This window comes from Lacerta agilis, chromosome 8, assembly GCF_009819535.1.
Source record: "Lacerta agilis isolate rLacAgi1 chromosome 8, rLacAgi1.pri, whole genome shotgun sequence".
Classification (NCBI taxonomy): Eukaryota; Metazoa; Chordata; class Lepidosauria; order Squamata; family Lacertidae; genus Lacerta; species Lacerta agilis.
The window spans coordinates 80221876-80248020 of NC_046319.1; the positions used below are offsets into that span (position 1 = coordinate 80221876).

The 26145-nt window shown below is 41.1% G+C and overlaps 1 protein-coding gene across 1 annotated transcript in view; it reads right to left on the bottom strand.

The window, feature by feature from the left end:
* Positions 1–328: 328 nt before the first annotated feature.
* The window catches only part of LOC117051852 (cytochrome P450 2B1-like), a 30970-nt gene continuing 5153 nt past the window's right edge, over positions 329–26145 (bottom strand). Inside the window, exons 4-9 of the mRNA XM_033158548.1 lie at positions 15392–15552; positions 15015–15191; positions 11558–11699; positions 2164–2351; positions 1228–1369; positions 329–725 (exon numbers count right to left, since the gene is read on the bottom strand). Of these exons, the coding sequence (XP_033014439.1) occupies positions 544–725; positions 1228–1369; positions 2164–2351; positions 11558–11699; positions 15015–15191; positions 15392–15552 (992 nt within the window). The 3' untranslated portion in view covers positions 329–543. The remainder of the gene's footprint in view (positions 726–1227; positions 1370–2163; positions 2352–11557; positions 11700–15014; positions 15192–15391; positions 15553–26145) is intronic.

A 26145-nucleotide genomic window follows, 5' to 3' on the forward strand; every position in this document is an offset into this window, starting at 1 on the left:
CTTCTTGCTTACTTATTCTAGATGTCATGATTTGGGATTCTTTCTCCATTTCTTTATTTCTCGAAGACAGTTCTGTAAATTTGCTTATTCAGATCTACTATTGCTTTGGAATTCTGCTCAATCATTTTCAGATTTTGTTCAATTTTATTCCCCATCTTATCCATTTTATCATTTAAAGAGTCCATTTTCTCATTCATTTCCGCTTTCATTCCGAAAATCAGTTCTCTAATCTCCATAGACTCTATTTCCACATTTGAGGTACATATAAGAGAGCCTGCTGATGTACAATTGTTGCTTTCTTCTCCCAGTTAATACTCTCCTCTTTTTATACCATGAGAAAAATCAAGAACAGAAGAAGCGCAAGCAGGGCAGACTCCTTTTATATTGAGATCTACACATAACACACTTTAGTCACAGTATTTTTCAAAGCAATTTTTCAGCCATGAACCTTCATTGTGTTAATATTATCTCCCAATCATAGACAGAGATAGAAGAGGCACCAGCATCCCCCAAATATCTCAGCACTCATACAGCAGGGACCATTTACCGCGGAACCACACACAGATTATAAGGCCGGGGAAGCTTTGAACTGCCTCGCACATCCGGTGAAATGTCTATTTCCTCCCTCTTCTGGAGGGATTCTAGGTGGAAGTTTTGCAACACCGCTGTGAAGAATAGGAAGAGCTCCGTACGGGCCAAACCTTCACCAAGGCAGACCCTTTTCCCTGGGGAAACAAAAAATAGGATTTTATTATGTATTTTGTGTTTCCATTTTGTATTTTTTATGTTGTGAAATGCCCTATGATCTTCGGATGGAGGGCAGTATACAAATTTAATAGTAATAATATTCAGCCCCGTGCAAAGGGTGGGAGGGGCAGCTGGGGACACTTGCCCTGGGCTTCCGAATGATAAGCTGGCCAGGGGCCCCCACCAGACTTACGCTGCCATGCCAGGAACACCCTGTTACTCCCAGCTGACCAAAGACTCCTGCCCCGGGCCACAGACAAGTTCTGCACTGGCCTGATAATTTTAATAATAATATTAATTTTAAAACGTCATTCCTCCTAACCCAATGCTCAATCCAAGACTTATTTTCCTATTAATTAACCCGACATCCTTGCCCTTCTCACTCTTTCTTTCCTCCTTCACATCCTTAATTCCTTCTAAGGTTTAGCGGAGGCAGCCCTCTCATGTGTTCCTGCCTACCATTAAGCTGATGTGCAATACCTGCTGAAAATGGGAGGAAGGCCTCATTGTTCTTGAAGGACCCTCTTTCATCCAGGAAGTGACGAGGATTGAACTTCCTTGGTGTCTCAAAGTGCTGGGGGTCATGCAGGGAGGATGACAGGAATGGCACTACTGCGGTTCCCTGGAGAGGAAAGACAGAGACCCCAAAAGCAATGGTTACTGATATATAAAATATATCAGAATTGGAGAGTAGCCTCTACCAATGGCAACATGGACTTTGAAGGTTTAAAATGTTTTTAATGTTCTGTTGAAAGCCACCCAGAGTGGCTGGGGGAACCCAGCTAGATGGGTGGGGTGGAATTAAGAAATTTATTATTATTATTATTATTATTATTATTATTATTATTATTATTATTATTATTATTATTAATTCTATTACTACTACTACTACTATTACTGCAACTGATCCAGTTCCGGGCCCTCTGTTTCCTCTTTATCCTGTATTTGGCCTTTGGCCCTGTGCCAGACCCACCTACAGCTGAAACCTCTCGAACTTCCTGCATTAATAATACAATTAGAAACACGTAGTGTAGTTAGTTTAAACCTCCTCGCATGCAGGAGTGAAGATAGCTGAGGGTATTTAAGGTAAGACAGCACAATTAAAACAGGATGTTGTGTGTGACTGAGTTTGCTGCCATACTAAAGCCCTTCCACAGTGATGAGGGACTGCTTTTCTGTCCATTAGGCGGGATTTGCACCACAAGCATCCTGCCTCACTGATTATTACTCGAGTTTCATCTCCTTCTGCTTCTTGTAAATGTTGGGAAGTGGAACCACAACCATCTAGGCCACTGCAGCTTCCTACTCTTTCACAGGGAGGTGCGAACACGCATGTGCACAGCTCCATCTGTACACCTGCAGGTAGGATTTTTGACCTGTCACTAATGCTTCTGTTGGCCACATGGCTCACCGCACCTTGGGAATGCTGAAGCCTCGGAAATGTGTGTCGCAGGTCACTGAACGAGGAGGTGGCACTGGGGAAAGGTCTATAAACCGCTGGATCTCATGAATGACAGCATCTGTGAAGGGCATCTGACTCCGGTCCTCTAAGGAGGGGCTGCGGTTCCTCCCAATGACCCGGTCAATCTCCTCTTGGACCTTTGCTGTAAAGAAGAGAGAAGGGGTAATACAGGGTGTTTCCTGCTTGACAGGGGGTTGGACAGGATGGCCCTTGTGGTCTCTTCCAACTCTATGATTCTATGAACTATATACGGTGTAAAAAAAAAATTATTAGCCAAAATTTTTGAGGCCGGAGGGAGGGAAGGGAATAGAAAAAGGCATGTAGTTTTTTAAAAGTATTGTTAGAATAGATAAAATTGGTTAAGGAGTCAGAAAAGTTCAGAAGTATATTGAGGCCGAGGTAGAGAAGAGAATATTAGTAATTAAGTTTGATGCATTAACAATTTTAAAAGAGATAAGGAGGAAAGTAATGTAGTGTAAATTAGAATAGAAGATGATTGGAAAACTGGGAAATATGTTTCATTTTGAAGTCAACAGGGGGGGGGGATTCGAGGAAGTCAATTTAAAGATGAATTTAAAGGAGTAGAAATACCTGGCCCAGGAAAAAGGGTCAGGACCAAGCAATGATTTATGCAAAATGATGGGTTAAATGTGAAATGATATTATATGCGCTCCTTTGGGAGGGGGGTTTGGATATTTTGCTCTCCTCGGTGGGAGAGGGGGGAGTATGAAAAAATTAACCATGTAATGATTTGTGCTTAAAATTGAAAAATTTATAATTTTTTAATAAAAAAATAAAAATAAAACTATATACGGTGGTACCCAGGCAGTGGGAGGTGGTTAAAGGTAAAGGGACCCCTGACCATTAGGTCCAGTCTTGTCCAACCCTGGGGTTGCAGTGCTCACCTCGCATTACTGGCTGAGAGAGCCGGCGTACAGCTTCTGGGTCACGTGGCCAGCATGACAAAGCTGCTTCTGGCAAACCAGAGCAGTGCACGGAAACGCTGTTTACCTTCCCACCGGAGCGGGACCTATTTATCTACTTGCACTTTGACGTGCTTTCGAACTGCTAGGTGGGCAGGAACTGGGACCAAGAAGAAGAAGAAGAAGAAGAGTTTGGATTTGATATCCCGCTTTTCACTACCCGAAGGAGTCTCAAAGCGGCTAACATTCTCCTTTCCCTTCCTCCCCCACAACAAACACTCTGTGAGGTGAGTGGGGCTGAGAGACTTCAGAGAAGTGTGACTAGCCCAAGGTCACCCAGCAGCTGCATGTGGAGGAGTGGAGACGCGAACCCGGTTCCCCAGATAACGAGTCTACCGCTCTTAACCACTACACCACACTGGCTCTCGAGCAACGGAAGCTCACCCCGTGGCGAGGATTCAAACTGCCGACCTTCTGATCAGCAAGCCCTAGGCTCTGTGGTTTAACCCACAGCGCCACCCGCATCCCTCACGGGAGGTAATTAGATATATGCATTTATAGTTGGAACCTTGGCTCAAAAGATTTTTGATATCCTTTCTTCCTTGGCGATCACTTGTAGCCGATTAAGGTTGTCTTCCATGAATATGGTCTTAATACTGTAATGTGTCCATAAGTGACTGTGGAGGCCAATTCTGGATCCATGCGTCCTTCCACAGTGGGGACATAGGTTTCTGGGCAGGGGTTGATCACGGTGAGCATTTGCCAAACATGTCTCCCTTTCATTCTGAGTCTGTGCTTCTTCAAAGTTCCATGATGTCTTTGGTAGAGGCTATTCTCCAATTCTGATATATTTTATATCGGAGCAGTGTAGAAAGTAAAATCAAAATGGAGCTCATACTTTGCATACAGAAGGTTCTTTTTCTGGCATCTCCAATTAAAGGATTAATGTAGAAGGTGATGGAAAGAACCATTCTCCATGACTTAGTTTTGACTTTACAAGACCCAGAAACCAGTGCTGTCAAAGCACTGGAGATAATAGTGACATTTGGGCAAGTTGCAGGTTTTAAACTGAATAAAACCAAAACTAAAGTGTTAACTAAGAACCTAACAGCTCTAGTAAGAGGAAAGCTATAGATTTCAACAGTATAAAGAACTCAGCTGTTACAATCCCTGAAACGAGATGGAGATACTATAAGGAGATAAACCCAAACTATGCCTTGAGAGTTACAGTTTGTAAAATTTTCTAGTTTAATCACTCTGTTGGTATGAGGGATGGTAAATTCTTTTTGTTCGATGGTTAAATTACATATACACAAGTCTTGATCATGTATCTGTAGAAGCTTGTTGTAGGAGCCTGTGTGGCTTCATTCTTTCAAATTAATGAGTTTTGTTTGTTTTTTTTCACACCGTTTAGGTTAGCTAACCTTAGTTCAATTTATATTAAACAGTTTGGGAGAAATTCCCCCTACTGCTCTTGAGTCCTTTATGTTTTTGCAGCCTTGAAAGCCTTTTTCATTTTCCTATAGTCTCTAGAATTAATTTCCCTCTGAGGAAACAGACTACATCCAGTGAAACGAGAAAAGAGCCGGCATCTCGTTAGGGTTTTCAGTTTGATTTATAAGTTGTATATATTCTTGTTTAACTTGTCATATAGCTATTTAGGGGCACTCACCCCAATTTTTTGGATTTAAGTTTAGTTTAGTTTGGGTTTATATCCTTATAGTATCTCCATCTCGTTTCAGGGATTGTCATGGCTGAGTTCTTTATACTTTTTTGGTCATTATATCCCGTGACTGTTTTTTGTCTTTTTATAGATTTCAACAGGGCTGAACTTTGTCAATAAGGTGAAATACCTAGGCGTAAATATGACTCCAAAAAACCTAAACCTGTACAAAGACAATTATGATAAATTGTGGAATGAAGTAAAAAGGGACTTGGGAAATATGGTCAAGATTGAAATTATCTTTGTTAGGCCAAATTTCTGTTATTAAGATGAATGTATTGCCAAAGATGTTGTTTTTATTTCAAGTCCTATCGATTATTGATAAGATGGATTGTTTCAAGAGATGGCAAAAGGATTTATCGAAATTTATCTGGCAGGGGAAGAAGCCCAGGATTAAATACAATACTTCAACAGATTCAAAAGAAAAAGGGGGATTCTCCCTGCCAGATTTAAGGATCTATTTTGAAGCAGCAGCCTTTTGTTGGTTGAAAGACTGATTTACATTAGTAGACACAGATATTTTAGATCTGGAAGAACATGATAATGTTTTTGTTTTTTTTTACTAAAATTTTATTGGTTTTATACAAAACTAACACAACCTACAAACACTACAAACAATAACAAAAAATACAAAAACACAATACAAAAGCACAAAAAGAAAATACAAAGATAATAAAAAACATCAAAAAGTTCCATATCATCGTTTGTTGATTTCCTCTCATCCTCACCTTCTGCGTTTACTGTGTATCATCCTTAGTAAGTTCTTAACATTTTAAATCCATCTTTACTAAGTAATCAAATTTAGTAGCCTAATCTATTTTCCTTATCACAACTTCTATCTATTTTTATACATTATAATAATTTCAAATCTGTAGCCTATCAAGTCTGCCTGCTCTCTTCTTAAATAGTGATCTTAACATGAATTTTTAAATATTCTTTAAATTTCTTCCATTCTTTCTCCACCGCGTCGTCCCCTCTGGTCTTGGAGTTTCCCGGTCAGTTCTGTGAGCTCCATATAGTCCATCATTTTCATCTGCCATTCTTCTACTGTCGGTATCAGTTCAGTTTTCCAGTTCTTTGCTAGTAAAATCCTTGCAGCTGTTGTGGCATACATAAAGATTGTCCTGTCTTTTAAAGGGATTTCGTGATTTACAATGCCCAGTAAGAAGGCCTCTGGTTTCTTAGTAAATGTGTTTTTCAACACCTTCTTAAGTTCATTATATATTTTCTCCCAGAAGTCTCTTACTTTCGGGCATGTCCACCACATATGGAAAAAGGTACCTTCAGTTTGCTTGCATTTGCAACATTTTTTGCATGAACCATGATACATTTTTGCTAACTTTACCGGTGTTAAATACCATCTATACATCATTTTCATAATATTCTCTCTCAAAGTATTACATGCTGAAAATTTTATACCTATTTCCCACAATTTCTCCCAGTCTTCTAACATAATATTATGTCCGATATCTTTAGCCCAGTCAATCATTGTCGATTTTACCATTTCATCTTTTGTGTGCCACTCTAGCAATAAATTATACATTCTGGAAAGATTTTTAGTTGTTGGTTCTATCAATTCCGTTTCTAACTTGGATTTCTCTGACTGAAAGCCATATTTCTTATCAAGTTTATAGAGTTCATTTATCTGGTGATATTGTAACCTTTCAGATACTTTCCCTTTCAATTGTTAATAACTTTTCAATTTATAGATATCTCCTTCTTGAACTAAAATGTCCTCATATTTTAGCCAATTAGTTTCCATATTCATCCTTTTGTGGGCTTTAACTTCTATAGGTGACAACCACCTGGGGGTTTTCCTTTCTAGCAAATCTTTATTTCTCATCCAAACCTGAAACAAAGCATTTCTCACTATATGGGATTTAAAACCTTTGTGGGCCTTAATCTTGTCATACCAAAGATATGCATGCCATCCAAATACATTATCATGTCCTTCCAAATCTAACACACCTGTATCTTTTAACATAAACCAATCGTTCATCCAGCAAAAAGCTGCAGCTTCAAAGTAAATCTTTAAATCTGGCAGGGAGAATCCCCCTCTATCTTTAGAATCCGTCAAGATCTTATATTTAATTCTAGGTTTTCTCCCCTGCCAGATAAATTTCAATAGTTCTTTTTGCCATCTCTTAAAACAATCCATTCTGTCAATAATCAGTAAGACTTGGAATAAAAATAGCATCTTAGGTAATACAACAAAGATAACTTCAATCTTATCCATACTTCTAAATCCCTTTTTATCTCATTCCACATTTTATCATAATTGTCTTTGTACAGGTTTAGATTTTTTGCAGTCATATTCACACCCAGGTATTTCACTTTAGGGACAAAGTTCAGCCCTGTTATAGTTTGTAGCTTTTCTCTTTCTAATATTGTTAAGTTCTTAATCAAAACCTTAGTTTTTGCTTTGTTCAATCTAAAACCTGCAACTTGCCCAAATCCTTCCATTGTCTCCAGTGCTTTAAATATCTAGGAATGTCTTTAAAGAGTACAACTGGTTGATTCTGTATTATCAAGTTTTTATTATGATGTAGGCTTAATATCTCATCTCTTTGTTCTCTGTTTTGAAATACAACCATACAGTCATTTACTACTTTAGCACTCTTTTTTCCTTTAGCTCCAAACCTATAGGCCTTTACTATTGTTGCAGCCAGTTGTTCTTCCTCCAGTTCCCAGAAGCTTGCAAACTCCTTTACTACATAATCCTTTAAGTTTTCTTGCTCCAATTCAGGGAGATTTCTCCATCTCAAATTTTGTTCTCTCTCCTTTAATTGTAAAGTCACAATTGAAATTTGTGCTGCTTCCTGTTGTTTTTCTAAATTTGAGACTCTCCCCGCCTCTAAATTTTCCAGTCTTTGGTCCAAATCTGCCACTCGAACTTTTGTTTGATCAATTTGTTTTCATTGTTGTTAGGTGTTGTCCATTTTTTTTAATGCTTTCAGTGTTCTGTTTAGTACTTTCAGTATTGTCTTTAACACATTGTTCCACCAATTTTATGCTTTCTGTCAATCTTCAAACACTTGATTCCAAATTATCATTTAGATTTGCAACAGCTGCCAAGATCTGTTCCTCAAATGTTTTTTACTTTAAAGATCCTTTCCTTTCATACTTTTTTGCCCTTGTTACAGTTTGGCTTGATGGTGTCCCAGCTTCTTTATCTTTTTGCATCACAAAGGAACTCTGCAGCTGGAGACTCAAGGTTACACAGTTGTAGTTTTGTCTTTCCGCCTCTGGGAAACTTCCTTCAATCCAAGGACAGTTTACTTCAAGGCTGAATTCTTAAACAATCCTATTAGGTTACAGCAGTCGTTTGACAGATCAGGAAAAGACAGTCTTAAAAATCCATTTTTTAGCAATTATCAGACAAGAAAGTCCAGTCAGAGAGGTTAAAAACCCAACCTTTTCCCAAAGGGTTGTTGTTGTTGTTGTTGTTCAGTCGTTCAGTCGTGTCCGACTCTTTGTGACCCCATGGACCAGAGCACGCCAGGCACGCCTATCCTTCACTGCCTCTCGCAGTTTGGCCAAACTCATGTTAGTAGCTTCGAGAACACTGTCCAACCATCTCATCCTCTGTCGTCCCCTTCTCCTTGTGCCCTCCATCTTTCCCAACATCAGGGAGTCTTCTCTTCTCATGAGGTGGCCAAAGTACTGGAGCCTCAACTTCAGGATCTGTCCTTCTAGTGAGCATTCAGGGCTGATTTCTTTGAGAATGGATAGGTTTGATCTTCTTGCAGTCCATGGGACTCTCAAGAGTCTCCTCCAGCACCATAATCCCAAAGGGTTACTTGTTGCAATCCAAAAAGACCTTAAATGTAACTTTAAGGGCTTTGTAATAGTTCAAAGTATCCAAGTCGGAAGCGAAAGTAGCAAAAGCTCAGTCTATTGTGACGTCACAATGGTTGCCCGCTAACTGACCATGGTCTCCTTATTCCAGAGGGTGAGCGGTGCCTTTTAAACTTAATTACTTGTAATCCACAGGGAATCAAAGTCAATTTTACACCCCCCCTCGTCCCTGTCCTCAGGGGGGGGGGTGTCTCAGTTACGAGCAGGTAGTTCGCAAATGACAAGAAAGAAATCTTTGCGGCTTCAGGCAGTGTCTTTACTTTCTATCTGCCGCAGTTGGGGGGGGATGGAATTCCCTTTTAGATCCCCCACTTTGCCGAATCTTTCCAGATATATAAAATTTGCAGCTTTTACTCACGGCACGGCTGATTTTAATGTCCAAATGTCCAAATTTTCGGGAAGAATGAAGCGCTCAATTCCGTCAGCGGTCGCAGCTTCGTGGAGCCAGGCTAGTGCTCAATCCACAGTGCCCACGCGTACCACCTCATTCGCTCTCGGCAACCCCTACAGGGGTTTACCGGGGAGTAAAGGAGGAGCCTAAGGGCACCCGGTGGATCACCACGTCTTCAGGACTCTCGACCTGAAGTTTTTCTGGGGGTCCGTAGCGCGGTTACGGCACCCCCCACCTGACAGTGCCGGAGAACCTCAGAGCGAGATTTCTGAACGGAATGGCACTCCACCGGAAGTCCAACTCATGATAATGTTTTTGGTTGACGTGTATGTCTTTGGTATGGTAAGATTAAGGCGCATAAAGGATTTAAATCCCATATTATTAGAAATGCTTTGTATCAGGTTTGGATCTGAAATAAAGATTTATTAGAAAGAAAAACACCTAGGTGGTTATCACCATTAGAAGCTAAAGCCCACAAAAGAATAAATATGGAAAGTGATTGGCCAAAATATGTAGATATTTTAGAACAGAAGGACAAAATTATAAATTGAAAAGTTATGAACAATTGAAAGGGAAAGTATTTGACTGGCTGCAATATTATCAGATAAATGAATTTTGTAAGTTGGATAAGAAATATGGCTTTCAGTCAGAGAAATCCAAGTTAGAAATGGAATTGATAGAACCTAAGACCAAAAATCTTTCCAGAATGTATAATTTACTGCTAGAGTGGCACACAAAAGACGAAATGGTAAAATCAGTAATGATTGATTGGGCTAAAGACATAGGACATAACATCATGTTAGAAGATTGGGAGAAATTGTGGAAAATTGGTATAAAATTTACAGCATGTAATACATTGAGAGAGAATGTCATGAAAATGATATATAGATGGTATTTAACACCGGTAAAGTTGGCTAAAATATATCATGGTTCGTGTAAGAAATGCTGGAAATGCAAACAAATAGAAGGTACTTTTTTCATATGTGGTGAACATGCCCGAAAGTAAGAGACTTCTGGGAGAAAATATATAATGAATTGAAAAAGGTGTTGAAAAACACATTTATTAAGAAACCAGAGGCCTTCTTACTGGGCATTGTAAACCATGAAATCCCAAATGAGGACAGGACAGTCTTTATGTATGCCACAACAGCTGCAAAGACTTTACTAGCTAAAAGCTGGAAGACTGAAGACATACCTACGGTAGAAGAATGGCAAATGAAAATGATGGACTATATGGAACTTGCAGAACTGACCGGGAAACTCGGAGACCAGAGGGATGAGGCGGTACAGAAAAATTGGAAGAAATTTAAAGAATATTTGAAAACTTATGCTAAGATTAGTATTTTTTATTTTTTTTTTTTTTATTAAAGATTTTCTTGGTTTACAAAGTGTGTGTAATGTCTCTCGTATTTTTCCATAAAACATTTTTACAGATCAATTTTAGTTGTTGAGACATTAGGGAGAGGGTGGGAGGAAGTGGGTGGGATGGGTGGGAGGGTGGGGTGGGGTGGGGAGATGATGTTTCTATTTTCCTTAATAGATTAGTATTTGAGAATTGAACTAGAAGACTAGATAGGCTACAGATATAGAAAGTATATAAGAAAAAGAAAGACAGAAGTATAATAATGAAAATAGACTTAGAATAAGATTAGATATAAATGATGATTATATAATTTTAAGAAATTACTAATGATAATATACAGTGAACGCAGAAGGAGAGGATGTGAGGAAGTCAATTAACAATGTTAAGGAATATGATGATTATTGTTATTTTAGTATTTTTCTTTTTAGTATTTTGTATTGTTTTTATATTTTTTGGCATTGTTTGTAGTGTTTATTTGCAATGTTTGTGTTTTTTATTGTTTGGAAACTTAATAAAATTCTTTAAAAAAAGAAGAAGGAAAGAACCTGAGAGTCTGGGGGTGCTGCTGCTAGTCAAAGCAGATAAGAAGGGGCTAGACTGGGGGTAAGGAAGACCTTTTTGGAACCAGGGACCGTAGTCTTTTGTGTAGAACCTTTCAGGGAGCACATGACAATGGTGGGTAGAACCAAAGCCAAAAGTGGATGGAGCAACAAGTGTGACTCTCTTAACACTGGACAGTTGGCTACCTTCCAGTCATGCAAAAGCCAACAACCTACCCCATCACCTCAAGAAGCTGCTAGGAATGGTCTAAAACTACTCCAGATTATTCCCAGTAGCAATTTCACATCAAACCACCACTGTTCCAGTGTGAACCCCAGAATAGTAGGAGAGCTTGCCATAGGTGTTCCAGCCCCGGGGTGATCAAAGGAAGGACCTGGGCAGGCTAGAGTTTGGGTTTTGTACCAGTGGAACTTTCATAGGTTATTGCTAAAAGGGAGTCCTGCTGTATTTGGCAAGGAAGGAACCTGTAAGCCAACCCAAAAGACAGGCAACAAAAGTGAGGCAGGAAGATTCAGTCTTGTTTTTTCACCTTCTATCTCTGGGTATCGGAGGAGGATGAGAAGTCCATATCTGAGGGTGGTGTTGACTGACTCTGTCCCTGCAAAGAACAGGTGAAGAACCGTAACATCCAAGTTCTCATTATGGAATTCCGAAGTTGGGTTCTCTTTCTCCTGACACAGGGAGGAAGAAGTAAAATAAGAATTTTATTGGTTTTATTCAAAACAAAGAACAACAAAACACATACAACAACATAAACACAACAATCAAAACATAATAAGCAACAAATACCAACCACCAGTAAAACACCAATAATTATTTTTCTTGTTTAGTACAAAAAAAAAATATTCTTGTTTGAATCTGTACTCGGTGACTTCCCCCGTTTTCTCTCCTTTGGTTCCCCTTCTAATTTACTTTAATAACTTCTCATCTTTAAAATTTATATCATCCAAAAAAAAATCTAAACACAATTCTTAACACAATTCTTAACACAAATCTAAACACAATTCTTAATATTTAATTTTACCTCAAACTAACCTATTACTTCTTAACTCACATCATATATCTTATTTCATTTAAACTGCTGCTGATAAAAAAATTAACATATCTCTTCATTAGTTCAAAATCTTAAAATCTTAACCCACCGACTTCAGGGTACCATAGTAAGCCATCCTAGTTATGTTTTAAATATTTCACCCTATTCCTTTTCTGACCATTTTCCTTCGCCATCTCGGGGTCTCCCCCGAGGCATTTCTCCATTTTACTCCAACACCATTGTCCAGAATGTCCTCTTTTTCTATAAATCCACAGTTCCAGACATAGTCCATAAACATCCTTGCAGGGAGCATCAGGATACACAAATCATCACCTTCCAGCATCTCCATTTCAAAGTTCCAATCATCTTCTGATCGTAGATACACAAATCTTCTTCCCATCATTTCCGGGCTCTCACCCCAGAAATTGGATATAAATTGTCTTCTAATCCTGGGTCTCTCACCCCAGCAGGATTTTTCATATTCTCAGAGTTGCATGGACATTGCACTTTGCATTTCAAACATTTCCTTAAGTTCCCTACCAAGGTTTTCTTCCAATTTAACAATGTTCTCAAAAGTCTTTGCTGTGGGATATAACCTTTCTTTGACATCCTGGTTCAACAGGTTTAATTTCTGATTTGTCAATTCTAAGTTCAAAAGAATAATCCTTTGTTCATGAGTCAGTCCAGAATCTAAAGCCAACTTGAAAACGAAACCAAACATGGTAGAAGAGGACATAGGGTATCAAGTTTCAGTATTTTCCCATCTTTAAACATAAGTTTCCGCAGCCATTTTCCCTGGAGTCAGGGTGAAAAGATTACCTTCCAGCAGCTTCAAGAATAAATATTTCCACCGATTTAACTCCCCTAAAAGGGGTTCAGTCAATCACACTTGTCAAAAGAAACACTGCATCAAAACTTTGTATCCACTACTGCAGCAGCAGTTACCATCTGAAACAGTTATTTCTTCTTTAAACAAAGGGAGGAACGGGCTTCCTTTTTAGCATACCTCCCGGAGCGCCAAAAATCAGGAAATTTAGGTCCAATTATTCCAGTACTCACGGCCTGCGGGTTTCTTCTTTTTTTCTTTTAAGTAAGGTAGAACGATCTCGCTCATCGAGGATGGTGGCCGCCGCTTCACCGGCCCAGTTGGGGCATGTCTCCACAGCCCGGCGCCGTTGTCCCTTCACTCCCGCCCCCCCTTTACAGGGGGAACGGGAGAAGGGTTCAGCGCCATAGCGGGCTCGCTGGAGTGCCCTTTCCGCGGGACGCTCGACCCGCGGTTTAACGGAGCCCCGCTGTGCGGTAGCGGGGCTCCTACCCCCGGGCCGGCCTGGGTCGCCTCGCTGCCGAAGCGACCCACAACCGCCCGCAATGGCGTCCTCGCCGGAAGTCCAGGGAGGAAGAAGAGGAGAAAGAAGAGCTGATTGGCTCCTGGTTTGATAACATTGCTCTCTTCTTTCTCCTCTTCTTACCGGGAAGGAAGAAGAGGAGAAAGAAGAGAGCAATGTTATCAAACCAGGAGCCAATCAGCATGCCTGCAGAAGGCTGGTGTATGGCCAGCAGGATTTCGTTTCCGTATATTTAGGTCAATTATGAAAGATCAGTTATGCTGTATATTATCAACCTCTATTATATAGAAAGATTTTGGTTTATACATTTCTTGAATGATATCGACTGGATACGAGTTAATGAAAAGACATCTGTGCTTGACAGAAAATATTTAAGTGTACTGGTTGAGGTGGTCCTGCTATGAGATTTTGCCCTTTCAATTTATTTTGACAGCAGATACTTTTGAGCTTGGTTTAGTAAAGAACCAAGAAGTGCTTTGGCCTTTGGCTGTTTTTTTTTTCATTTTTACACTGTGTTGTGGCAGCTGTTTCTAGTCCCCCTGCTCTAGATATCTGACTCAATAGAATTTTTATTCTAATCCATTGTAAGTTTTTAAACTATTTTACAGGGTGGTTGAATAATAGTTTAATAAATATTATATTATTATCTTTTTGGATAAGCTGCTGACAGAGGCATTATTGGCCAAACCACGTTGGGCAAATTGTGTCAATGAAGAACCCATCTTTTGGGAAAACGAAGTTCTTTTTTGAACACCATCCTTGGATGCTTCCTGTTTGTGTGTACATCATTCTTCAGTGGAGAAAGCATGGTGTTAAGTCCCACAGACTTCTCGCTTTCTGGGCTCTTTCTCATCCCATGCCCCTTTCATGAAGGAAGCCACACTTGGGGGTCTTCCAGACTTACCTTTTGCCCCGTGCTTACTAGGCAGAGGTCTGTGCTTTAAAACTCCAGAGCCAATCACTTTTTGATTGGTTGTTAGCTCTGCCACTTTCCCCAGGAAAACCCGCTTTTCAATGCTGGACATTGGCGGAGGAAGCCACTCAGGTGCCTGGGACGACGTGCCCAGGGATGGCGCGCCCAGGGGCAGGGTGCACCGCGGGGCCTCCGGAGTCTGCCTGCCTCCTCCTACTCAGCTGTCCTACAACTGGGGGGAGGCAGCGGGTTGACCGTTTGGGCATCACAGAGCCAGCGGACGCCCAAGTCACCACATCTCTCCCATGAGAAATGCGTGGCTCGGGTGCGCCGCAGGCCCCGCAGTGAGTGCCACCTGGCATTTTCTCACTCCCCTCAGTGGTGACACCGAGGGCGGCCCACACCCACTGCTCCCCACCTTCCTCCACCCCCTGATGCTGGATAAGAATAAATAGAAATTTAGGTTTTTCCATGGATTGCTGTTTGCTCCGATTCATTGACAAGGAGTAGATTGTAATGGAGAAATCATAGGGCCAAAAAGAAAAGGGGGAACATTTAGACAGTGCTTTCAAGTGTGGAGCTGTGCCTAGAAATGCGGCACAAAAGGAAGTCTGGATGAGCCATTTATGTCAGCACAAAGACTCGTGAGAAGGTCAACCTCCAATGACTGGGGGTTCCCCCCTACAAGTACCTGCTCCATTTTGGCCAGGAAACAGTCAATGAAGTCCCGGGGGCAATTTGGATCGAAGGATTCCCGGTGGATCTGGACCCTCTGAGAGACGAAGTTTATTAACTCCTTCACGTACTTGGGCATTTTTTGGTGAGGCCCAGGCAGGATCCGCATCAGGCGTGGGAAAAAATTCTTCATCTTTGAAAAAAAAAAACAGATGTAACTGTATAAGCTTCCTCATTGTCTTGCACCCCATGCTCTGGACCCCATGCAAATGTACTATGCCCTCCCAACCCACACCCAAATAAAAACGGAAAAAGTGGAGGGCATGAAATAACCAGGTTACAGGAGGCCATGGATGAATTCTCTTGTCTCAGGTGAACAGGTGCCTCCATTACCTGCGACGATGTGGAAAGCAGTTCCCAGAAGCATTTGTTGATCACCTCAAGTAAAAAGACAAACTGTTTGTCTTCATATTCGAACCGCTGGCCAAAAACCACAGAGCAGATAACATTGGAGACGGCGTGACTGAGGTGGATGGTTGGATCAAACGGGTGCCCTGCAGAGGCAGAAAATGGAGACAACTTTACCTAAGATGCCAGGATGCATCCTGTGGTCAAAGGAATAGTAATTAATTATATCATATCATATCATATCATATCATATCATATCATATCATATCATATCATATCATAATTATTTATACCCCACCCATCTGGATGGGTTTCCCCAGCCACTCTGGGCAGCTCCCAACAAAATATTAAAAACACAATAAAACTTTTAAAACTTCCCTAAACAGGGTTGCCTTCCTCAAGAGAAAGAAATATGCCTAACGGACACTGGTGCATTTAGCTAAAAAGGATCCTGAATGTTTTAACAGCAGCCAGAAATATGCAAACAAAGCTTCTCCAGCTAAATGAAGCCAAATAAACCTCTGCACATGGGCAGGAACTTGGCATGCCGTGGGAGCCAGTGCAGAACCGGCCAGCCCCATATTTCTACTGTTTAAAGGGAATACTAGAAATCTTGGGGGTTGTCCTTCCTTTTAATTAGGCAAGATATAGAAACTCTCCTCAATTCTATTAAAAACTTTGAAACTTTCCAGAGGGACTTTTTGTCAAAGAAAGGAAAGAAGAAAAATATTTTAAAGAATACACCCTTTTTTAATATTAAACTGTCAAGGCGTAGGCCGAAAACACAGAATGGCATCTGGGTTATTTCATGTGTAAACTGTGGCCCAGAAAATGAAACTCTACAGAGTGAATTTCAAGAGTTCCTTAAGACAATGACTTGGAAAGCTGTGGTAAAAGAGAAGCAGCTATGCCTTTTCCGTAGCTGAGGGAACAGCCTAAGGAAACAAGGAAAAGGGACAAGGCCATCTTGCAGCTTCACCCAGCAATGCAATTCCAAGCCATCCTCTGGGGAACCTTCCAAATTCCTCAGGGACTCATTAGGCGTGTATCGTGATTAATTTATTTCAGATGGTAACTGTTTAGAAGGGCCATTGAGAAGGGCTTACTCGAGGGGGGGGGAGAGAAAGAGGGGAGGAGAACATTTTGAATCCTCATTAAAAAAAAAAATCCTGAGGCAACTCCTGTGGCCCTCTAAAGGCCCATGGCCTTGGAAAGGCTCCCCTGACCCTCCAGGCCTTGAGCAGAGAGAGAAAGGGAGAAAGGAAGAGGCAGCTCCTGGCATAAAGGCAGCCATTTTGATCCTGGCATTCATCTGCCTCTTCATGGCAGGGAAGGGGGGAAAGGCCTCGCCTAGAGGAAAGCTGCCTGTTCTCTTCACAGTTTGCTCACATCCCTTGTCTGGTCTGAGGAGAGAGGAAAATGGCATTTTTTTTCCTCCACATAAACAATACCAGGACTCGTTTGGTTCCTCACCAGACATCTCACCCCTTAAGTCTCTGAGGAAAGAAGGAACGGAGACAGACAAGCCCAAGGTTTATAACGGGTCAGCAAGCTTTTTCAGCAAGGGCCGGTCCTCTGTCCCTCAGACCTTGTAGGATGCCAGACTATATTTTGAGGGGGGAAGATGAACAAATTCCTATGCCCCACAAATAACCCAGAGATGCATTTTAATTATTCTACACATTCTACTCATGTAAAAACACGCTGATTCCCGGACCATCTGTGGGCCGGATTTAGAAGGCAATGGGACCGGATCCAGCCCAGGGGCCTTAGGTTGCCTACTGTTATGGAAAAAATCCCAGGTGTGGAACTGCCCAGCCACCTGGCCCTTAGGGATAGGCCCACTGGTTTCTGCGGAGTTAAATAAAAGAAGTCCAGCCACTGGAGCAAGGACAAGACAGGGTTTATTGCGCAATAGGTTACAGTCAAACTGCACACCCAGAACAGTGTTACAAGAACTTTTAAAACTCCTATCATCTCCCAGAATACAGTTTGGAAAACATCATCACTACATCATCACTACCTCACAAAAGGGAAGGGTTATACATGATTTGCATATAGGAAAAACAGGAAAGACAAGATTAGCATATGGGGGAAACAGAGCAATATCAGGGAGATAGCCCTGAGAAGTGTGAATGGGTGTTAAGTATTGGCAAGGATACCTTGAGCACTTATCTGGGAGAGAACAATGGGATTCTGGTTGAGGGATATTAGCCTGAAACACCCAGAGATTACCTCCTGAGGCATTTCCCTGTGTACGTGGTCTCTCGCCTACTGGATCATGGCAGAGATGGGTCCCCTTAAGGGCATCACTCCATACCCCAAATGAGTTTACTCAGGAGGAGACTTTGCTTAGGTGACCCCCCCCCATAATTTCCGTATCATTCCCCCCTTCGGAGATAGATTTGCATCAGGTTCTGAAGGAAACGCAAATCCTTTCTCCGCACTGAACTACAGTTCAGAGATAGACATATTTCCCACCCCCCTTTCGTCCTGCATGTTATATACACTGAATATTATCATGGCATCCAACCTCCCAGGTGTGGGTGTATGTAACCTGAAAGGGACTTGCATGTCACGCCTCTTAAGGCTCTTTGGAAGTGTATCAGTGTACCTAGCGAGACATAGGATATTACGTAAAAATAACATATGCTACATTTTGTTACTAAATTACTATTCTAGCACTTTGGGAGAATCATTTCCAATAGTGGTTTATGCTTATTTACCAGAAAGGTCCGCCTGTGACTGAAAATGCAGTTTGTTTTGTTTTTTCTCTTTTTTTTGTGTGTGTTGTGTTCCCAGGTGTCAAAGCTAGCTGTCCTCTGGTCTCTTGATGCCACAGCAACACCCATCAACATGCATCCCTGGTGTAAGGGCTTGCATTGACTTGACCTAAAGCCTTTTTACCCCATGTGGTTAGGTGTGACACTCCCTGGAGAGAAATGCCGCACCCTGACCAACTGTGGGGCCTCTGTGGCTTTGGTCCTGCTCTCAAAGGGGTGGGCCTGCGCTCTTGCTATTTAAGGGGACAAAAGCCAATGGCACCTTGGATACACTTTGTCCAATTCAAACAAAGTCCAATTAGAATTTACATATGCCCCTGGTTCTCACTTTCCAAACCAAACTGTGAAAAACCATTCTAAAAAGGCAGTGGTCCAAATTAATAATTTAACCTATAGGGAACCATTCCTGCTAAATCAAAGCATAAACACCTTCATGTATCTGGGGTTCTGTTTTGATCTTGAAGTTTCTTCTTGATAAAATGACCTAAAACAATCTAAAATGTGTAGGGAAGGTTGGAATACCATGTGAGACAAGGAATGTGGTCATAAATTGGTCTAACCTAAATACATGACTATGCAATAGCCTGATCTATTGAAACATAAAATGCATGCAATATACTATACATTAAACATAAAAACAAAACAATTAAACACAAAAGGAACACACTATCAGACACATTTCAGCATTCCTACATAATAACACATTATACACAACATTCAATTATTAATTCCACAGCAGTTGGATGTCTTTGAGGAACTCATGTGATTTTGAGACAGAATCTTGAGGTCAAAAGAAAAATGTCCTTACAATTCAACTCCCCCCTTTGTTAATTCCCCCAAACCCCCCTCAGTCTTATGTCCTTTGGAAGGAGATTGCTGTGGCCACTCTGAAAACTCTGAAGTCTTGTTGCTGTTGTTGCTGCTGCTGTTGCAGGAGGTAGCTAGTCTTGTGGTCACATGGAATTGGGCTGAGGGTTTTCCATCATTGGGTCTGCATTAACGTCTGTAGAAGGGATATCCTGTAAGGGGTAGGGTTTGGGGGCTTAAGGACATAGTTATCAAGGGAATAAGTAAAAGCAAAAAAAAAATAAAAAAATCTCCCGGAGTCCTCCTGGGAAACTGCAAACAAAAAAATCTTGATGCATTAAGCATTTTAATTATTTCAATATTATCATCATATTTCTATATAATTACTGTTAGTACCTACTTAGTTTGTTTGGATTCTTTTTTTTCAAAAGGTAAAAATATTAAAAGGAAACAAAATTAAAAATTAGATCCACATTAAACAATGTGCTATCTGATAAAAAAGAACTTTATGAAGGAAAAACAAACAAACTTATAGATGGTACCTGACCCCATCCAAGTTAGTCAAAAATAAATAAATAAATATCAACCATAAGTTTAGGAGATGCAACAAATGACATGTCCCCAAAATAAAAAATGACCTATGAGGAACCAAAAATAAATGATAAAAAACACAATTTCTAACAATGGTTCCCAAATGAAACAAAAAAAATGTTTGTTTATGTGACAACATCAGCTAGAATGTTAATAGCAAAAATAACACCAATAAAAGAATACTTGGTTGTGCTTAGATCAATTTCATAGACATAATGGAGAACTAATTTAATAAATGAAAAGCAGATTATTTGTAGCCTAAAAATATAGGGAAGTAAACTAACATAGCAGGGATTATTAGCAGGGATTCAAACTTGTTATGAAGAGAGGAAAGGGTTATAGCAGATTAACATAAGAGAGAATGCTTGGAGTCAAATGCAAAGAGTGAGTACCTACTGGGAAAGAACAATAGAACCTTCGTTTTGCATAGTCTTATCACCTGAGTGGATTTCAGAGGAAGCATTTGACCAAAGGTGCAAATCAGTGGTAGAATAAAAAGAAGACGGCAATTTACCTTTAGGTGCCCCTCCCCCATTCCTTAACATCCCCACTCAGAAATAGAATTTGCATTTAAGGTTCTGAAAGAACTGCAATTTTTTTTTTTCTGCACCCTGGATCTCAGTATCCTGATGTAAAAGGAAAATTATTGCCTGTGAAAATCTGTCAGGATGTGCTGTGGATAAAATGCATAGGCATACATACATACAAAACAAAACAGAAGGGGAAAAAAACTACTAAAGAGATGAACTAGAGTGCTGGGATATTTACCTGTGGAAAGAATTTTGCATGTTAGATTTGGAATGGCAACCTCCTAACTTGCAATGGTTCAGTACTTAATCCCCCCCTTTTTCAAAAAAGAAAAGAAAAGAAAAGAAAGAATAGTGCTCCTGAGAGAGCACTCATTTTTACCTATTGAAAGAATTTGGCATGTTAGGATTTTAAAGCCCGAATACTTAATTCTGTTCTTGTTCTTCAGGTGGCTTCTGCAGCAATCTCCCTGCAGGGCTAAACTTTGTCAGTAGCCTCTGTGCATGTACAGAGTTCATGATTTAGAAACCTATTGTACCATTTGAAAGAATTGTATCCATTGGCTAAATTACCTTGAATAAAGGAAGGTAAGCGTGAAGAGTAGATTTTTAAAGAGCAGGGTGGGATTTTTAAACAGAAACCTAGCAATTCACACCCCTAACCAAACAGCAATGAAATTGGTCAAATTAAATTTCGGTTTGGTCAGTTTAAATCCATTTTTCTAGGGTTTCGTCCTAAGACATTTTCTGACACATTTCCTGTTTCTCACTGCTTAGGAAATGGGCTTATAAATCTTAAACTTTAAATAATTAGAACTTCAGCATTCAGACAAACCTAGCTAAGTTTGGTCAAATTAAATTCCTAATAATGAAGTCTCAGCACTAATTAATCATGTTTACGGTATCAAATAAACATCTCATACCCCAGGCAAACTAAATTGGGAGCTATGCCTCCTTTATCTACAGGTTTCGGGGTACAGATCTCTATTAAATGTGGGCTATCATTATTTTGTGTGCACCCCCTCTGGTCATTTAGCAGAATACCTGCTCCCTTATATATGAGTAAAAATGGCCAGAGAGTCAGAATTCATAAAATTCAAATATTCTCAGTGATTTTAGCCAAGGCAGACTAAACTCTCTGCCCCCCTCATGTATGGGAAAATGGCTCTTATAGGGAAGGTCAATTTTGTATGTGTGTGCTTAAACTTTAAAACTTAAATAATAGGTGAAATGGTAAAACTTAGATAATCACTCCTTTAAAAAAAACAAAACACAACACTCTCCTCTTAACTCGGAAAGCTGGGCTGAATTTCAACCCACCACCACACCAGGATTTAAAAATTACCCTCCAATGCTTGCAGACACATGGCCTTCCACATAGCTATAAAGTGGGAGTTGAAAGAAGGACCCTGAGGTCATCCAGTCCAACCCCCTAAATTACAGGGTTCACAAGTTTTGTACTACCTCGTTGTTGTTGTTGTTGTTGTTGTTTTAAGGCTTAAGGCTGATGAAAATCAGACACTGCAGTTTATCTTGTAAAACTTAAGACTTCTGCAGCAGGAAAATTGTGTATTGCACCCTCTTTTACTCTTTGGAGGGGGGGGGGGGAAATGGCCTTCTACAGTCTCTTTAAAACAACAAATCTTTACACACCACTTCCACCCATTCCAATATTTGCCATGTTTTTGGGTTGATCAAGCCCTCACACATTTTTTTTTTTTAACTGTGCACCCTTAAGAAGCTATGGCCAATTTCTAAGGCTGACAAACTCAAAAGGAGAACCTGGGCAAACTCCGATTTGGGGACCAGAAAGAGACAGAAACTGAAGGGGCATTTTCCAAGAAAAGGGCTAGTTAATCCTGGCTGATCTTACAGACCGATATTGGGAGCCTTACAATAACCCTTCTGTCCAACCAAATCAAAGTTAAAACTGGACTCAGATAGACAATTGCTGGCTATGGAAGCTTCTACCCTTAATAACACTTTTCCTAGAAGGAACACCATATTTTCATAGGCATATAGTCATAACAATTCCTCAGAACAACAGCAACCACATTTCTCTCTCAAAGGGAGACCTACCTAAGGCTTAATGAAATTACAGGCGCTGCAGTTTAGCTTGCGAGAGCAGTTATACTCAACTTGGCTGTCTGCAGCAGAAACATTAGGCTAAATTCACAGCACATTCCAAAGTAGACTAGAACACAATAGTAGACTAGCTCTCATAAACTTACGTTGCAACTAAACATTTCTCATTAGGTACAGATTTCTTTCCTGTTTAGTTGCAAAAGGAAGGGGGGGAATCCCCCTCTCAGAACACAGTCAAACCCCTTCAGGGGATTTTCCTACCACTTGGAGAGACACTTTTGGAGCCTCTCTTGAATAATAAATATTTGCTCACACCTCAGTTTTATATTCAATAATAATAATAAGTTATTATTTACATCCCACCCATCTGGCTGAGTCTCCCCAGCCACTCTGGGTGGCTCCTAATCAAGGGTTAAAACATATCATGTTTAAGTTGATCAGGTCCAAATAGTTTCTTTAAACTAAAAATTTGAAGCAAGCTTGCAGTTTTAAATTATGCACACTTAAGAAGGGCAGTCTGATGGCCAGTTTTAAAACACAACTCTCTTAAGATTTCTAACATACATGCTCTCAGACTGGATTTTTGTAATTGTTTCTGGTTTTCTCTGGCCCTTTTAAGATCACTGAAATTACATAAGGAAAACAAAATGACAGAGACACAACAGACTCACATACACATAACAGACAACATGTAACATGTAAAAGAAAACTTAACAACTAAACCTATCAACTAAACTTCCGTGTACACCTCAACAACCGTCTGGTTCCCTCCCCAGACCTCTTCTTCCTTATTCCTTTTCCCAGGGGTGCAATCTACCACTCTGCCTTGTCCTGCCCCTCAGGCCAAGCTCTCCCTCCTGGCAACCTCCTACCTATTGTCACAAACTTGAGAAAAGGGGGGACACCCTACTGAACGCCCACTCAATGTGGTGCCAGATCGGGTGGCCCCTGGATAGAAGACAGTCCTTCCAACCCCTTCTGTCGACAGGACACCCGTTTGCAGGGAGGTGGTTGTTTAGGCCGTCCTCCCCGACTTATTCTTCGGGCTCCACACCGATAAGGCAGGCAGAAGTATGAAAAAGAACTCTGACCCCTTGCTTTCGATAAGGTGCCCACAGCGGTGAGGTGGTTGTTTAGGCCGTCCTCCCCGTCTTACGTTCGGGCCCAGTCTCGGTGCGGCTGGCCAGAGAATTTGAGAGAAAGTAATAGAGCTCAGAACTCCCCTGTCGAGTTGAGCAAAGGTCCACAGGCTTTGTGGTCTGGACCAAGAGAAAGGCAAGAAGTAATAACAGGTAAGAGGGCAGAGAATTCGTTGCCAGGAGTCACCACCCCTCTCCCACCAGTGCACTGGGTTTTTCCCTTTAACCTATACTCACGCGTCCTGCGCTGGGATCCCGGGATCAATGAATAAGCCGGCTGGATCTTGTCTTTGCTCCCCGGCTGGCTCCTTAGAGACTTGCAAATTACCGCCCCTGAAGATGGCCGGGGGTCCAAAAGATCTTCCCAGGCAAATGGCCTGGTGCCAGCTGAAGATTTCAGGGCCCCCAGTCAGCAACATGGGAGAACCGCAAGTCCCGGGTTTCGGCACCAACTGTTATGGAAAAAATCCCAGGTGTGGAACTGCCCAGCCACCTGGCCCTTAGGGATAGGCCCACTGGTTTCTGCGGAGTTAAATAAAAGAAGTCCAGCCACTGGAGCAAGGACAAGACAGGGTTTATTGCGCAATAGGTTACAGTCAAACTGCACACCCAGAACAGTGTTACAAGAACTTTTAAAACTCCTATCATCTCCCAGAATACAGTTTGGAAAACATCATCACTACATCATCACTACCTCACAAAAGGGAAGGGTTATACATGATTTGCATATAGGAAAAACAGGAAAGACAAGATTAGCATATGGGGGAAACAGAGCAATATCAGGGAGATAGCCCTGAGAAGTGTGAATGGGTGTTAAGTATTGGCAAGGATACCTTGAGCACTTATCTGGGAGAGAACAATGGGATTCTGGTTGAGGGATATTAGCCTGAAACACCCAGAGATTACCTCCTGAGGCATTTCCCTGTGTACGTGGTCTCTCGCCTACTGGATCATGGCAGAGATGGGTCCCCTTAAGGGCATCACTCCATACCCCAAATGAGTTTACTCAGGAGGAGACTTTGCTTAGGTGACCCCCCCCCCCATAATTTCCGTATCATTCCCCCCTTCGGAGATAGATTTGCATCAGGTTCTGAAGGAAACGCAAATCCTTTCTCCGCACTGAACTACAGTTCAGAGATAGACATATTTCCCACCCCCCTTTCGTCCTGCATGTTATATACACTGAATATTATCATGGCATCCAACCTCCCAGGTGTGGGTGTATGTAACCTGAAAGGGACTTGCATGTCACGCCTCTTAAGGCTCTTTGGAAGTGTATCAGTGTACCTAGCGAGACATAGGATATTACGTAAAAATAACATATGCTACATTTTGTTACTAAATTACTATTCTAGCACTTTGGGAGAATCATTTCCAATAGTGGTTTATGCTTATTTACCAGAAAGGTCCGCCTGTGACTGAAAATGCAGTTTGTTTTGTTTTTTCTCTTTTTTTTGTGTGTGTTGTGTTCCCAGGTGTCAAAGCTAGCTGTCCTCTGGTCTCTTGATGCCACAGCAACACCCATCAACATGCATCCCTGGTGTAAGGGCTTGCATTGACTTGACCTAAAGCCTTTTTACCCCATGTGGTTAGGTGTGACACTCCCTGGAGAGAAATGCCGCACCCTGACCAACTGTGGGGCCTCTGTGGCTTTGGTCCTGCTCTCAAAGGGGTGGGCCTGCGCTCTTGCTATTTAAGGGGACAAAAGCCAATGGCACCTTGGATACACTTTGTCCAATTCAAACAAAGTCCAATTAGAATTTACATATGCCCCTGGTTCTCACTTTCCAAACCAAACTGTGAAAAACCATTCTAAAAAGGCAGTGGTCCAAATTAATAATTTAACCTATAGGGAACCATTCCTGCTAAATCAAAGCATAAACACCTTCATGTATCTGGGGTTCTGTTTTGATCTTGAAGTTTCTTCTTGATAAAATGACCTAAAACAATCTAAAATGTGTAGGGAAGGTTGGAATACCATGTGAGACAAGGAATGTGGTCATAAATTGGTCTAACCTAAATACATGACTATGCAATAGCCTGATCTATTGAAACATAAAATGCATGCAATATACTATACATTAAACATAAAAACAAAACAATTAAACACAAAAGGAACACACTATCAGACACATTTCAGCATTCCTACATAATAACACATTATACACAACATTCAATTATTAATTCCACAGCAGTTGGATGTCTTTGAGGAACTCATGTGATTTTGAGACAGAATCTTGAGGTCAAAAGAAAAATGTCCTTACACTACCCATGGTTTATAATAATGATGATGATGATAATTTATTATTTATACCCTTCCCACCTGGCTGAGTTTCTGAGGGAAGGCACCGGGTGCTCAGAAAACCACAGAATCTGGCGCTGCAATTGACCCCTCTGTGATTACATAAATCTACAATCCCCACACCGTGATTTAAACCCCTTTTTTGCACATCTGGGCTGGAACACAAGGAGGAAGGAGATCCTTTATATGCCACTATCTTCCGGAGGGACTAACGCCATCTCCTGAAACCAGATGGCAAACTCTGTGGGCAATGGGGCAGGTGCAAGGGAGCAAAGCCGGATCCACTTATTTGACAGGCGACTGAATGCTTGTGAGGAAAGCACAGTGGGTGTTTTGGCAGGATGAGGGTTCGGGCCTGAGCAGCCATTCCTCAGTTACAACATCGTTTCCCTTGCCTTCTGCTGTGACAATGTCAAAAAGTACACAGCGCCCCTTCTGTTTTATTATTGATAACTTTTATTCTACAAGGCAGGCTTAAGCAGTATGTGGACCAAGAACTCCCAGA